A 16,373-nucleotide genomic window follows, 5' to 3' on the forward strand; every position below is an offset into this window, starting at 1 on the left:
GTAAGAAGTTAACAGCTGTGATACACGGTTTTATCGCAAAACGACAGAAAGGAGTTTTCGGGAAGGAAAAAAACAAAAAAAAAACAACCGTAGCAATATAGTGAAGCCTTTCAGCTTGGAAGCCTGATATCTATTATAAAGCTTACGTTCACCATAATGCAATTCATTGTGATAAATTCGTTATACTAGCGTGTTGCGGGTTGACGCCTATAGTGCAATAAAATCTGAATAAAACTACACTATGAGTATTATTTGGTACGCGTAATGGATCATCATTACATCAGTGTAATAATAATACATTACATTAGTGTAATAATAATACATTACGGATAACCTTCACCGAGCGTATTCCACCGGTTATGTAATAACTGATACATTAGGGGAAGGCCTGACCAATGAATGTTTTAAATATTGCAGCGATATGCCCATAATACTATAAAGAACGTGCATCATAGAGAATAAATCCAGGGCATCGACGACAGTGTGCTAGTTGGCAAATGGCCACACGTAACCTGTGGAATACGGCTATAGCATAGAGGGGAAAAACCAGAGCAGCGACGACAGTGTGATAGTTGGCAAATGGTCACGCGTAACCGGTGCAATAGGGCTACAGCATAGAGGGGAAAACCAGAGCAGCGACGACAGTATGATAGTTGGCAAATGGCCACACGTAACCGGTGCAATAGGGCTACAGCATAAAGGGGAAAACCAGAGCGGCGACGACAGTGTGGTAGTTGACAAATGGCCACACGTAACCGGTGCAATAGGGCTACAGCATAGAGGGGAAAACCAGAGCAGCGACGACAGTGTGGTAGTTGACAAATGACCACACGTAACCGGTGCAATAGGGCTACAGCATAGAGGGGAAAACCAGAGCAGCGACGACAGTGTGGTAGTTGGCAAATGGCCACTTTTAACCGGCGCAATAAGGCTACAGCATAGAGGGGAAAACCAGAGCAGCGACGACAGTGTGATAGTTGACAAATGGCCACACGTAACCGTTGCAATAGGGCTACAGCATAGAGGGGAAAACCAGAGCGGCGACGACAGTGTGGTAGTTGACAAATGGCCACGCGTAACCGGTGCAGTAGGGCTATAGCATAGAGGGGAAAACCAGAGCAGCGACGACAGTGTGATAGTTGACAAATGGCCATACGTAACCTGTGGAATACGGCTACAGCATAGAAGGGAAAACCAGAGCAGCGACGACAGTGTGATAGTTGACAAATGGCCACACGTAACCTGTGGAATACGGCTACATCATAGAGGCGAAAACCAGAGCAGCAACGACAGTGTGATAGTTGACAAATGGCCACACGTAACCGGTGCAATAGGGCTACATCATAGAGAGTAAAACCAGAGCAGCGACGACAGTGTGATGGTTGACAAATGGCCACACGTAACCGGTGCAATAGGGCCACAGCATAGAGGGGAAAACCAGAGCAGCAACGACAATGTGATAGTTGACAACTGGCCACACGTAACCGGTGCAATAGGGCTACACCATAGGGTGGAAAACCAGAGCAGCGACGACAGTGTGATAGTTGACAAATGGCCACACGTAACCGGTGCAATAGGGCTACAGCATAGAGGGGAAAACCAGAGCAGCGACGACAGTGTGATAGTTGACAAATGGCCACACGTAACCGGTGCAATAGGGCTACAGCATAGAGGGGAAAACCAGAGCAGCGACGACAGTGTGATAGTTGACAAATGGCCACACGTAACCGGTGCAATATAGCTACAGCACAGAGTGGAAAACCAGAGCAGCGACGACAGTGTGATAGTTGACAAATGGCCACTTTTAACCTGTGCAATAGGGCTACAGCACAGAGAGTAAAACCAGAGCAGCGACGACAGTGTGGTAGTTGACAAATGGCCACACGTAACCTGTGGAATACGGCTACATCATAGAGGGGAAAACCAGAGCAGCGACGACAATGTGATAGTTGACAAATGGCCACACATAACCGGTGCAATAGGGCTACAGCACAAAGAGTAAAACCAGAGCAGCGACGACAGTGTGATAGTTGACAAATGGCCACACATAACCGGTGCAATAGGGCTACAGCACAGAGGGGAAAACCAGAGCAGCAACGACAGTGTGATAGTTGACAAATGGCCACACGTAACCGGTGCAATAGAGCTACACCATAGGGTGGAAAACCAGAGCAGCGACGACAGTGTGATAGTTGACAAATGGCCGCACGTAACCGGTGCAATAGGGCTACAGCACAGAGTGGAAAACCAGAGCAGCGACGACAGTGTGATAGTTTACAAATGGCCGCACGTAACCGGTGAAATACGGCTACAGAATAGAGCGTAAAACCAGAGCAGCGACGAGAGTGTGATAGTAACCGGTCAAATACGGCTACAGCATAGAGAGTTAAAACCAGAGCAGCGACGACAGTGTGATAGTTTAAAAATGGCCACACGTAACCGGTGAAATACGGTTTGTTGTAAATTTACTTCAATTATGGTTTTATTCTAAGTGTAATGTAAATGCATAGATGGTAGCTAATTACACGCTCCGCAGCACCACGGCTTGAGCAGAATTAGTTTTAAAAATGCAGTGATGTTTATTGTAGTTTATTAGACGTCACTGGTCTAGAGTTGCTCAAAATGCTGTGTTGTCAACACATATGGCATACAAAGTAACATCAACAATGCAAAGGGACCAGGGCCCCGTTTTCACAAAGCGCACGTAGCGTTACTTGCACGTAACTTCCATGGTGACCAGTACTGTAGGTATTACGCCGTCATGGTAGTTACGTGAACGAAGCGCTACGTGCGATTGTGAAACGGGGCCAATGCCTCGGGGATGCTTAGTCCACCAGCAAACTCCTGGCTTATGCAGGACTAAAATACTATAAAAGACGAACCTCATAGAGAGTAAATCCAGAGCATCGACGACATAATGTAACAAACCTGCATTGTTGATCCAAAATAGATCAGGTTTCTATTGTTCCTCTGTGAAAAATATATGGTTCTGGGAACACCTTACATGAGTGAGCCAGCAAGAACCCGGCCTAGATGTAATGTAACCTCATGCCAGGCCAATTCTGCCTTGAGTAGATGCTTACTTATCTGTAAACATAATTCTGTTTACACAAATTCATAAATATAGAAGTGAATAAATTTTGTTACATAATGATGACAAAACTCGGTAAAACCTACCTATACTGAAGTAAGAAATAGTGGATGCACTATAGGTAGCATTTGCCACTCATAGTATGATAATGTTACATAGTTAACAATGCTACACATCGGGCGTCTATACGCAATGCGTCCTGTTTGATATCTTCAGTGGTATTTGTCTGGCCTTTAATAATATTGTTTCATGCTATGTTTTCATATTTTATGGATAGTCTTTGGACCAAACCGGTTTCCCCACTCGTAGAATTTACGACAAGAGGGATAGTTTCAACTTTGACATTGAATTGGACTGCAATAAACCTAAGGGCCCTGCGTATGGCGTGCACATATCTTGGTTTGTAGCATTTGTTAGATCCTGTGTGATTTGTGACGATGTCAATCGACATAACACGTTGTAACTGCAAAAACCAGTGTGTCAAGGCTATTCCATCAAACGCCTTCACACCAAGTTTCTGAAGTTTTACAGTATTGGTTCACGGCTGGTATGTGAGTGTCTGTTTAGACGCCTATATTTATATAGAACATTTCTGCATAATTTCTAAACATTTTTACTCAGACGATATTTAAGGGCTCTGACAATAGATAATTTGTATAATATCAATTCTGTTAGTAGGATGCGCTCCAGATGGCTTACTTGTTCATCCAGCACGTTGGCAAACACGACATGGGTTTTCCTAGGTTGCCGAGGTTCAAGCTGGCATTTTGCGTTTAAAATATTGAATCAGCGTCCAGAACTGTCTGATTTAAGAGACGGTCAAGAAATATAAATGGCCGAAATATCCAACTGCGAGATATCAAAAATTTTCAATCCAGGAAGAAATTGTACTCAAATTAAACATGCCTGGGGCTCTGTGCAATTGTAGTTCAAATTTCACCTTGATCTCCTGTGCATGGTTTTGAAGACGAAGAGTCTTAAAGGGTTTTCCTATAAATCCAATTAGGCCGCCAAACCACGTGACCCGTGACACACAAGTTTAGTCGCTCAAAACCACACGTTGATCTATAGCAATCAATTTTCAAACAATTTCTCTTCAGTTGGTTTTTGCTGGGGACGTGATCCAAAATTGCCTTCGTGATATGTCGAATGAATAGGCTTAACTTCTGAATAAAGGGTTATGCCGTTTGTCCGTACCAGTTCACCTACCGCTGCTAACATTACTTTGCAATACTTCAGGTGCACAGATTTGATAATGATATTCCTTCCTGCCTCACACTCACCAGTCACGGTGACAAACTTGACAGAGAAAGTTGTCTATCGTCTCTCTATTAAGTTTTAAAGATCAACAATCATGTCCAAACATGGTCTCTTTGTCTTTTTCAGCAGCGTTCTTATTGAGTACGCTAGGGATTCCCTTCATAATCAGCTTCCATTTTCTTCATGTATTTCCGACACATCAGCGTCGGTTGTTTCTAGGTCCCTTCTTTATACCTTTTCTAGTAACGTATTGCCCTTCGTAGAAATGTCGCGATTCCCTCACTGACCCTGATATATGCAGTCCCAAAGGTTGATCTGTATAATAGAAGACTTGCACCATACAGCTGGCAAATGGTCACACATATTACCGATGACGGCCTCTTGTCAATTTACCTCCGTTAGGGTTTTATTCCAATTGTTCATGTAAATGCTTGAATAGTAGCCGGATCAGTAGATTTCAGTAGATTCATGCAGGGAGTTTCTTCTACGGTTCTCCCACGTGCAGAAATAATGAGGCGGCGGGAATAGTATTTGCGATTTAATGATTCCAGTCCCCCAATGGCTGTATGGCATCCGGAACATCTGATTAATTCGGACTGCGCAGTCTAACGCCTGTTGACACCACTTGTTTCCCACCAGTATTACGTACATAACTGCATGTCACGTGAATGTTCATCACTAAAATTCCAAACGTCGATGGTTAACACCTGGCGCAACGAATTCGTCCCAGGCAAGGCGTTCAGAAACAAATTAAATGAAACAATAAAAAAAAGGTGGTGATAATTGCTGATTTCAGCTGAGACTTACCTGGCTTTTTATGCCGGTAAATTTGCTTTTATGTAGCCACCTAGCTATTGTACGGGATTATCCCTCACTGAAGTCGGGAGTGACAGAGGCTGTGACAGAGCTAACGTGCCCACCTTCTTTCTGCGTGTCGAATTGTTTACAGAAACAGCTCCGCGTCATTTTATATGCTGTCGTGGAAACCTCCGCTGCCACCGAAGTTAAGTAAGTCGCATTGCTCGAAGTGTGTCTTCTAAACATGTCGTAAACCTTTATTAAATATCAGCTGTAATCTGAAATGGCGATAAAGATTCATCTTTTCTGCCAAGCTTTCTACCATCATTTCACCCATCATATTAGCCACTTACGCCATGTCTGATTGAAACTGCTGACTTATTTGTTGTTTGCGTGATAGAGTGATTGTGGCATCGATATTGTAAGTGTGCGGAGCCGTGGAAGTGACCTGCCAAAAAAATTTTTGATTTGAAAAAAAGACAATATCATAAATATTTATAATTAAAGAAAAAAAATCTTCTTCATGGCAGATTAGAAAAAAGAACTCATCAGTAAATATGACAAAAAAAGTTAATTTTGTTATTCCTATTTTTTATAGTTAGGGCGAAAATAAAATCTTTTGAAACTCAAAACAGGACAATTTTTCTGAACAGTTACTTTTGCTGTAAATAGACCCAGCTGCAACGGTTAAGTTTCCCGATAAAATCCACCAGACGAAATGACGTACACAGGGCCTAATCTGGCCTCAGAAGGGCAGGGGGTGGAACCAACGGTGAAGGGCACCTCATTGGTGAATATTTCGATTCTCATACAATTTAAGGGCCTCGGTTTCTACAGTTGACCTCCACCCCACGTGCACACCACAACACGTACCTAGCCCGAAAATTCAGTCTAAGGATGGCTTGTATTTACTGATGTGTGGAGAACTCTGCCGTCCCGGATGACATGTGCATCTGACCATCACATTGTATCATAGCTACCCCAGGCCATCATTAAAAAGTTGTTTTTTTTTTTAAGTCGGGTCGGTCGGTCGGCATTTTTTTTTTTTTTTTTTTTTGTAAGTAAATTAAAAGTAATTCCCGGCCCGCATAATCTGAATGCTAGTTGAATTATCACGGGTCCAATTTTCGTCACCTGCTTCGGGGCATGCATTTTCGATTTTAAATGCATTTTTTTTTTAATAACCAAGTTTTTTCACCCTGAAGTCAAATATTCCTTCTTGATTCTGGGTCCAACGTTAAATTTGAGTAAATTTACCAACTTTAAACCCAAACAACTGAAGTTGAAAGGCATCCATTGCTTTCGCTACTGTGGCGAAGGGACGTTCCCTCGAAAGGGTCACTTCGAGGGAACGGCAGCGTCGGTAATCGGAGGCTGAGAGGGGCCGGATTAGGCCCTGATACATAATAGGTACGAGGTATTCTGTATGGTTGCAAATGCAAGCATACAGAAGCCTTTGGGCCTACACAATGCCATCAACCAGAATGATTGAATGAAAACACAGTGAAAACAGCTGCATCAACCTATCATTTTGGGCAAACGTAACTAGCGGTAAAGTTACGTGTACATGTACGTTCGAATGAACGGTGTTGGTTCCCCAGTCAACGTCTTTATTTAAAACATACAAGCATTAACAAACGAATTAGTTCGGGTCGAATTATCCCTCACTGAAGTCGGGAGTGTCTTGGGTCCCCTATGTGGAGAATTGCTGATAAGGCATAAAAGCTACATGTATACAGATCGTTATGGCTTTCACGTAAGGACTGATTTGTGATTAGCTTAGTAAGTCGGAGCCGATATTATCAAATCAGCCAATGAAAAGTCAGCATTTGGGACCCAATTTCATTATACGGCCTTCCTGTTGGTCATTCAGACAGTTCTAAAAATAGCGGCAATATCAGTTAATAATAAAAAGGTTTTTTGGGCCTTCAAAAAGAAAATATTTCTTCTCTCTAGCTGTTAGTTAGGAATTAAAAAATTCTGTTTTTTGCACCTTCAAAAAGGCAATTATTTCATCTGTACTCTGACAATGATGAATTCTGCTTTGAAAAAGATTTTTTTTAATCTTTTTAATGATAAATATTTATTAAATTGTCTTTTTTTGTTTTCAGCCAATTTTTTTCCTCATGTCCCTTCCACTGTCCCGTAGTAGTGACATACGCATGTGAAAATGTTGTTGTTGTCATCAGATATCTAGAGAAAGGCAGTGATTTATTTTTGGCAGTGGTTTACTTCTTGAAACGGTTTACTCCTGACACAGGTTTACCACTGGCACTGGTTTACCGTAACCACTGGCGCTGGTTTACTACTGGCACTGGTTTATTTCTGGCAATGAATTTGTTCTGGCAATGATTTGGTTCCCTCACTTGTTTACTCCTGGCACTGATTTGCTTCTGTCAGTCGTTTACTTCTGGCACCGATTTGCTCATGGCTCCGGTTTGTTTCTGGCACTGGTTACTCCTGGCACTGGTTTGCTCCTGGCTCCGGTTTGTTTCTGGCACTGGTTTACTCCTGGTACTGGGTTACCTCTTACACTGGTTGCTTCTGTTGTGGGGTTTACTTCTGGCACTGGTTTGCCTCTTGGCACTGGCTTCCTGTCATGAAGTTGATCATCGTATAAGTGAAAAATTATTTATTGATTCGCAATTAATCATTGAGTATGGTCTTAAACACCAGTCAAATATATATATATTCCATGAAAACTTCCAGAATGTTTCCCAAGCATTATTTCACCGTTTCAACCTGGTCACTTCATTTGCTTCATCTTACTTTAATTCTTCTATTTTTCGGATCTTGTCTCCTGTTTTGGTCAGTTCAAATGTAACTGACCGATCGACGGCTACGCCTCCCGAATTTTCTCAAGTCAATCAGGAAGCGCTAAAAACACCTCACTTAGTGGCGCCGCACTAATGATACCTCACTTAGTGGCGCCGCACTAATGATACCTCACTTAGTGGCGCCGCACTGATGATACCTCACTTAGTGTCGCCGCACTAATGATACCTCACTTAGTGTCGCCGCACTGATGATACCTCACTTAGTGTCGCCGCACTGATGATACCTCACTTAGTGTCGCCGCACTGATGATACCTCACTTAGTGTCGCCGCACTGATGATACCTCACTTAGTGTCGCCGCACTGATGATACCTCACTTAGTGTCGCCGCACTGATGATACCTCACTTAGTGTCGCCGCACTAATGATACCTCACTTAGTGGCGCCGCACTGATGATACCTCACTTAGTGGCGCCGCACTGATGATACCTCACTTAGTGGCGCCGCACTGATGATACCTCACTTAGTGTCGCCGCACTAATGATACCTCACTTAGTGGCGCCGCACTGATGATACCTCACTTAGTGGCGCCGCACTGATGATACCTCACTTAGTGGCGCCGCACTGATGATACCTCACTTAGTGGCGCCGCACTGATGATACCTCACTTAGTGGCGCCGCACTGATGATACCTCACTTAGTGGCGCCGCACTAATGATACCTCACTTAGTGGCGCCGCACTGATGATACCTCACTTAGTGTCGCCGCACTAAAAATACCTCTTTAAAATAAGCAGAATTACCATACTTACTTTTGCCGGTTTCCTCCCACACTGATGCTGGCTGCCGTCGTATATTTGAAATATTCTTGAATACGGTGTGTATCTCCCGTCAAAGAAGTAAATAATTAAATGTATTTACTTTTGCCGTGGGACAGGATGTCGAAGTCGTATTATAAATGACTACAGCCTAGAGAGTAAAATCAGAGCAGCGAACACAGTGTAATAGTTGGCCAATGTTCACACATTACCGCTTGACAGTTTACATGATTTTTATTCTAACTTTTCATGTAAATATTGAAGTTTTAGTAAATTACGCGATCCCCATCAAAATGGCAGAATTAGATGAAAACAGTGCAATGATTATACAATTTATCAGACGTCACTTGTCTGTAATACTAGTAACTAGTCTTTCATGTGTTGTTTCATGTGTTTAACAATGGCATGTCGGGACCACGCCTCGGGGAAGATTTGTCCACCAGCAGGTGCAGGTGGATAACATAAAAGACTTATAGCATAGAAAGTAAATCCAGAGCAGCGACGATAGTGGGATAGGTGGCAAATGGTCACACGTAACCGGTGAAGTACAGCCTCTTGTCAGTTTACCTCAGAATTTTATTCGTCTGTCCATGCAAATGATTAAAAGGCCTCAGACCCCCATTAATTTCCCATAAGCGACAGTGTTAACGTCGCAAACATTCCGTGGCTAATAAGCTTTGTTGCACACCTGGGCCAGCCTGTGAGAAAGCAGCCATAGAAATCTTCACATAGGTTGAATGTCAAAATCTGTGTATTCAATGTCAGTTTTCAATGTTAAAGCCCGTCCTTTTCCCAATGCATAATGGGTAATTCTCACCAAATCCCGACGGCATTCCTCCATATCCCCGTGCTTTCAGGAATATAAGTCCAAAGCCATGGCAAAATATACGAAAACATGTCCATCCACAAATGTGCCTTGAGTCACGATGAGCCCAAAACGTGTTACTCTTATTAGGCCATATTCAACCGTTAAAGAAACAGCGCGGTTTCCAGTTTCTATTCAGGCCTAGACCTTACATGTCCGTAAGGAAGAGACAGGCTCAAGGATACGGCACAGAAGAGTAACTACGAAACCGTACGCCATGGTTTTGGACTGAGGATACTTTTTCAAAAAAACAACTTGCAACATCTCTTATTCCTTCTCACTGCTTAGACCAAATTTTCACCTACATGCACCCTATGCTCGCCCGCTCTCAAAACTGTTAGTATCTGTTAGGTAAACAGAAGTTTTCCAAAGCTTCATTTTTCCGATCATGGTAAATTAGTTTAGCTCATTACTTACATAGTGTTTTCTTATCCCAGAAGTTGCGGGTTCAAATCCAGTATATTCCTATTTTTTTTATTTTTTTTGCCGCATTCTTTATTCAGTTCCTTCATATTTGTTATTACTATTATAAATACAATTTATACAGGACATACAGAGCCGAATTGTTGTACGCCGAACTTTCAATTTATTAATGTGTGCAAGTTAGAATCCACCCGTCGTTAATTTTCACATCACTGATGAATATAGAGATATAAAAGGGACCATGCGATAAAAAAAACCAAAATTAGTGAATTATGCAAGTAAAACTAACAAAATAATGCAACAAAATGTTTGTAAACATCATTGTGTGACATATAAACGTATTTAAACTAATGGATGACTTGATTTACACAGCGATTTTAATTGGATGGAAAGGTTACAGATGCGCCCGGATATGGCCAGGATTGGAATTGAGCTATCAGTGAACAAAGCAGGAGGGCGAAAAATAATTCCACAAAAAGTTTACACACACTGTGAATTATTAAATAAATGCATACCCACTGAATTATCGTTTTAACGGACCGGAAGTGACTCATCAAACCAGAAATTTTCATTGCTCCTTTACAAATAATCCTAGAGAAGGTGAGAGGGGTGCCAAGGGGACGTTACTCGCACTCTCATCGCCACCTGTCTCCTTGCAGGCTCTCGCCCAGAATTTCAAACTTTCATCATTAAAACTCATCCTTGCCCAAAAGATAGGCAGTTTCCATCATTTTGGTACCAAGCATGCACCTGTAGATCAAAATAACAGGTTGGCAACGAAAAAGATATTTTATGTCCAAAATCAAATTCAAAATGTACATAAATTTCACTGAAAGCTGCTCTTTCATAGGCGAAATGGTTGGGGAATTAGGGTAGAGGATAATATCTGCATAACAGTGTCAGTTGAATGTATAACCTGACTTGAACATTATGCAGTTTTACAGACTCCTCAATCAGGCGAGCTACCGGTATTCTCTGAATTTCTGGTTTATTTCATTGGTGTTTACGCCGTACTCAAGAAGAGTTCACTAAATATACGACGGTGGCCAGCATTATGGTGGGAGGAAACCGGGTAGACCCCGGAAGAAGTCAACCGCAGGCTGCTACAGACCTTCTCACGTTGTCGCCTTCATGTGTGTATGATTGCTGAGGAAATGATGACCTACTGGAGTCTGGACCATTCTCATTCCACAAGCACACTACAGGCAAAGCCAATGGGATGCTTGTGACTTTCTACGGACCTGGCTCTAGATAACATTTGGCTTGCCTTGCGGTGTGTTTAAGCCCTGAAACTATATTGTCAAGTTTTTGAGTAAAATTTTTCCTGAAGTATGTGAAGTTTGCAGTATAACTATGTGTGCAATCTTCTTTCCTTCCCAGGGGATGTGGATGTCATTCGTCGATGTCTTACTGCCGGCTTTTTCGCAAATGCAGCAAAGTTTCACTACACCGGGGTTTACAAGACCATCCGCCACGGACACATTCTTCACATCCATCCGATGTCAGTACTCCACACCGAGAAACCGCCACCATGGTCAGCTATTATGCCAGTTTTGTTTTCCCTTGCATATTGATACACGTATATTGAGTAAGTCTTAAATGTTTTAGATTATATGTTTTAAATTATATAGATTAAAATAAAATGCCCTCTGTGAGCTTTTTAAGACTTTTGTTCAGAACAAGGCTAACTGATTTTATCATTATATCCGCTGTCTGTCTGCCTGTCTGTTGACGCGATTTTACCCTTTGCCTCTCCTCCCAAACTACTGGGCCGATTTTGATAGAACTTAACGTATATCTTGCCTATCCTATGATACTTGTGCATGTTTAAGTTAATGGCAGTTGTGTTATTTGGTGGCCATGGAAAGTGTGCTGAGACACTTCTTGAAATCGTTCGGGTTTTTATTATTTGTTTTTATTGTTTTATTACTTTTTTTGAAAGCTTTAAGAGCTGTAAAAAGAAAAGCTTTTATTAGATGTTCTTGAAATTGGGTGATTTTAGGAACAAGGTTACGAGGCAAATTTTGGCTGTTTTTGGTCAACTTAGGTCACGTGACATAGCGGCTATCTTGGATTTTGATCAAAACATTTAAAAACCGTCTTCTGAAGAACCAACCAACAGATTCTTTTGAGATTTAATATACTTGTAGAGTGATCCCAGTTAGAACAAGTTTGTGAAAATCTTGGAAATGCATTGAAAACTTTGGAAGCTCGCCTTTGGTCGAACTTATGACGTCAAAAAGTGCCTAAGTTTGATAATGTTTTCATGTATTCTGGTGTATTTGGCAACGCTGGTTCCGAATCTGCTTTGGGGTTTGCTTATCTGTGTAAGCTTTTTGAGATATGATCAAAACATTTTTCAGTCACGCAATTCCAGTGGCCTGTAACTGGAAAGCTACAAATGTGAGACTAAATTGCACAAAACTGTAGTCCAGCACATACATGCCAGCGGATTTGAGTCTCAATCCATGGTGTTCTCAGTAGAAATATTTAAACAACGCGACCCTACTTAGAAATAGAAATGAAAGCCTGTGCATTTAACATAGACTGTGCAGGTAACTGTGTATTCAATGTCAGTTTTCAATGTTAAAGCCCGTCCTTTTCCCAATGCATAATGGGTAATTCTCACCAAATCCCGACGGCATTCCTCCATATCCCCGTGCTTTCAGGAATATAAGTCCAAACCCATGGCAAAATATACGAAAACATGTCCATCCACAAATGTGCCTTGAGTCACGATGAGCCCAAAACGTGTTACTCTTATTAGGCCATATTCAACCGTTAAAGAAACAGCGCGGTTTCCAGTTTCTATTCAGGCCTAGACCTTACATGTCCGTAAGGAAGAGACAGGCTCAAGGATACGGCACAGAAGAGTAACTACGAAACCGTACGCCATGGTTTTGGACTGAGGATATTTTTTCAAGAAAACAACTTGCAACATCTCTTATTCCTTCTCACTGCTTAGACCAAATTTTCACCTACATGCACCCTATGCTCGCCCGCTCTCAGAACTGTTAGTATCTGTTAGGTAAACAGAAGTTTTCCAAAGCTTCATTTTTCCGATCATGGTAAATTAGTTTAGCTCATTACTTACATAGTGTTTTCTTATCCCAGAAGTTGCGGGTTCAAATCCAGTATATTCCTATTTTTTTTCTTTTTTTTTGCCGCATTCTTTATTCAGTTCCTTCATATTTGTTATTACTATTATAAATACAATTTATACAGGACATACAGAGCCGAATTGTTGTACGCCGAACTTTCAATTTATTAATGTGTGCAAGTTAGAATCCACCCGTCGTTAATTTTCACATCACTGATGAATATAGAGATATAAAAGGGACCATGCGATAAAAAAAACCAAAATTAGTGAATTATGCAAGTAAAACTAACAAAATAATGCAACAAAATGTTTGTAAACATCATTGTGTGACATATAAACGTATTTAAACTAATGGATGACTTGATTTACACAGCGATTTTAATTGGATGGAAAGGTTACAGATGCGCCCGGATATGGCCAGGATTGGAATTGAGCTATCAGTGAACAAAGCAGGAGGGCGAAAAATAATTCCACAAAAAGTTTACACACACTGTGAATTATTAAATAAATGCATACCCACTGAATTATCGTTTTAACGGACCGGAAGTGACTCATCAAACCAGAAATTTTCATTGCTCCTTTACAAATAATCCTAGAGATTTGAGAGAAACAGCATTAGATTCCCCAAGGCAAGGGATGACCACTTATGTAACTCAGAAATGACGCCAACGAAACCGAAGCAATGGCAGACCTGTCACAAATGACCCCAGAGATATGAGAACAGCATTCGATATGCCAATGCATGGATGCGTTATCTAATTTTGCCATCGTATTGCCTTCGATAACAAACGTTTAGAAGTTTTTTTTGATAACGGTTATTTCGATTGAGCAGATACATTACGTTCTGACAAACTGAGTTTGCAATAATTACATTTATTTCTTGAAAATTGTGGAAATGCAGTGATTGTTTTTATCACGTGACTAAGACTTTGATTTTTAATATTATGCGTAAGCTGCCTGACGGACTTTGACGTGTTTGATCCTATTTCTTTTCTGTGCTTTACGGCTTTGTCACAAAGTGCGATGAACTTGCGAAAAAATCAAATTTTCTCATATTTGTGAGTTAAGTGACGATAAACTGTTGTATTTAAAACTTGCTTCGTTCAAAGGCAATGTATCTTTTGTCTGTGTCTAAAGTCGTGAAACTGTATCAATAAATACAGGACCTTTAGGATTTCAAATATGTTTAAAAACGACTTACTATGCTTGGCGTAATTGCCAGCTCATATTGTGTAAAAGATCGACATGTACATTGATGGCTAACAAGAATGTACACATTCTAATTGCGTTGTTTATCTGACAATGCATAAAGACACAAGTCAGTTAACCGGAAGTGGAGTAGGATTGTATAGAAATACCGCTTAAACCCAACGTCGCTGCTTTAGCAGCTATATTTGTTTTTGTTTTCATGGTTACCCCATTCAGGTACATGGTGTAAAAAGGCTTTTCATGCATGCAACTAAATGGACAGGCTGAAGACACATTTCATTATCGTGATGTTATACTCAAAGGTCTATATTGCGTTATTTTTTGGAAATGTTTGGGGATGGGTATTTCAGACATCAGGATTCTAGTTTGATTAGATTATTGTAATTCCCATTGGATAGGGTGTTGTTTAACGAAGTTGTGCAGACTACCAGGGAGTTCATGAGAGACGTGACAGTGATACGTCCAGAATGGCTGACAGAGTTAGCGCCTCACTTCTATCAGTTTGGAACTGTAAGTTTTCAAAATGTCGCTGAGAAATTAGATAATAATACTTTGTAGCTAGAGTATTTTATAGAGGCAAAATATGTGTACAGTAAATCTGGACGTAGTTCCGTCCATTGAGTAATCAACTGTTTTGTCTTGCATCAGTGTTTATTGGTTTTTACGTAAGTTTTTAATTTGGAAACCTGTCACTGATGTCACAGAAGGCTTTTTCAGAAATGTTTAGACTTTACTAGGCCTATTCCATTGTGTGTTCCAGTCGTGTTATTAAAATGTTCTGTTCTCTGCTTGGTATCATCCTATAGTCTTCGCATCTAATGAATGAACCTGAAGAACTGGTTTACCTATGTCTTTACCAAAGTGTTGGCTGACCTGTTTGTCAACCTAGGATAATACTTTTATGATCGCTTTTTTATGATCGCTTCTTACAAACTCTCTTCAACAATAAGCTGCCTTCACAATGAGAGATACGATTACACGTTTTGGGTTGTGGGATGTTGTAAAGTTCTGTTTACCAGTCGTCTTTGTTTAACTTGGAATGCTATTAATAATTACTTTTTCTTTTTAGGATCGTGAAATCGCGGCAAAAAGAGCAAAATTGGATGAATGAACCAAATTCAGTGTTCATCAACTAGATTATCATACGATCTGGTGTTTCTGGGTGTGAATCAAACAGGGACTCGTTTTCTCATGCTGAAAGAAGTGGAGTTGACAGTCAAAGTATTTGGTCAACCTCGAAGGAATTCAAGCAGAATATCAGCGAGAGAGTGAATCACTTTTAAGATTTGATGAACCAATTTATGTTCATTTGTAAAAATTTGGTACACGAAATTTATCACATCTTGACCAGGAAACTTGTCCAAACGGAATATTGATAGATCAGTATTTACTGTGTTGTGGTCCTTCGAATGCTGTCTGTTTTTTATTTTATTTTATCAGAAAATGTTTTCGTCACAATGGAGATCTTTATTTAGAAGTCATAAGTTGAACTTGCAACTGGTAACTTCAAACCAGAGTTAGTTTATCAATTCTAATTCTGTTCCAGTTGAACTGTTAGGTCTCTATTCAACGTGAGGGAAATATTCGGTATGAATATGGATTTAATGGTGCTTCCACAAGGAATGAAGCTATTCATGTTATGTCACGCCGATCTTTGTTGATATGTTATAAAAGTTTCTCATTATAAATTGTGCTTCAGCAATTTTGTTTCGTATTTTCATTGATTTATTAAGTATAGCCAGCGTCAGTCCCGTTTCTACTGTCGTGAATGTCGGTGTAAAAGAGCTTTGAGTAACAAATTATTGAATTAACGTTAACGACGATTTTTATCTGAAGCGCTCGAGTGAGAGGTTTACGACTTCCTTCACACACAGTTTGCCCCGTGTTGAGACGTGGTTTTGTTTAGCTTTAGACCGCTAATGGGAAGATAGTGATTTATAAAGACTGAAGGTGAATCCTCGTCCCCTTGAACTTACTGCACCCAGCACTGTAAAGGATAGAAATATAAGGAGCTGTTGACTTGAATTCTGTTGTA

The 16,373-nt window shown here is 40.8% G+C and overlaps 1 protein-coding gene across 1 annotated transcript in view; it reads left to right on the forward strand.

Moving 5' to 3' along the window:
* LOC135474729 (probable ATP-dependent RNA helicase DHX35) overlaps window positions 1-15,981 on the forward strand; it is a 94,326-nt gene extending 78,345 nt beyond the window's left edge. Inside the window, exons 23-25 of the mRNA XM_064754298.1 lie at window positions 11,410-11,563; window positions 14,737-14,848; window positions 15,408-15,981. Of these exons, the coding sequence (XP_064610368.1) occupies window positions 11,410-11,563; window positions 14,737-14,848; window positions 15,408-15,449 (308 nt within the window). The 3' untranslated portion in view covers window positions 15,450-15,981. The remainder of the gene's footprint in view (window positions 1-11,409; window positions 11,564-14,736; window positions 14,849-15,407) is intronic.
* The last annotated feature ends 392 nt before the right edge of the window (window positions 15,982-16,373 follow it).

Source organism: Liolophura sinensis, chromosome 9 (genome assembly GCF_032854445.1).
Source record: "Liolophura sinensis isolate JHLJ2023 chromosome 9, CUHK_Ljap_v2, whole genome shotgun sequence".
NCBI lineage: Eukaryota > Metazoa > Mollusca > Polyplacophora > Chitonida > Chitonidae > Liolophura > Liolophura sinensis.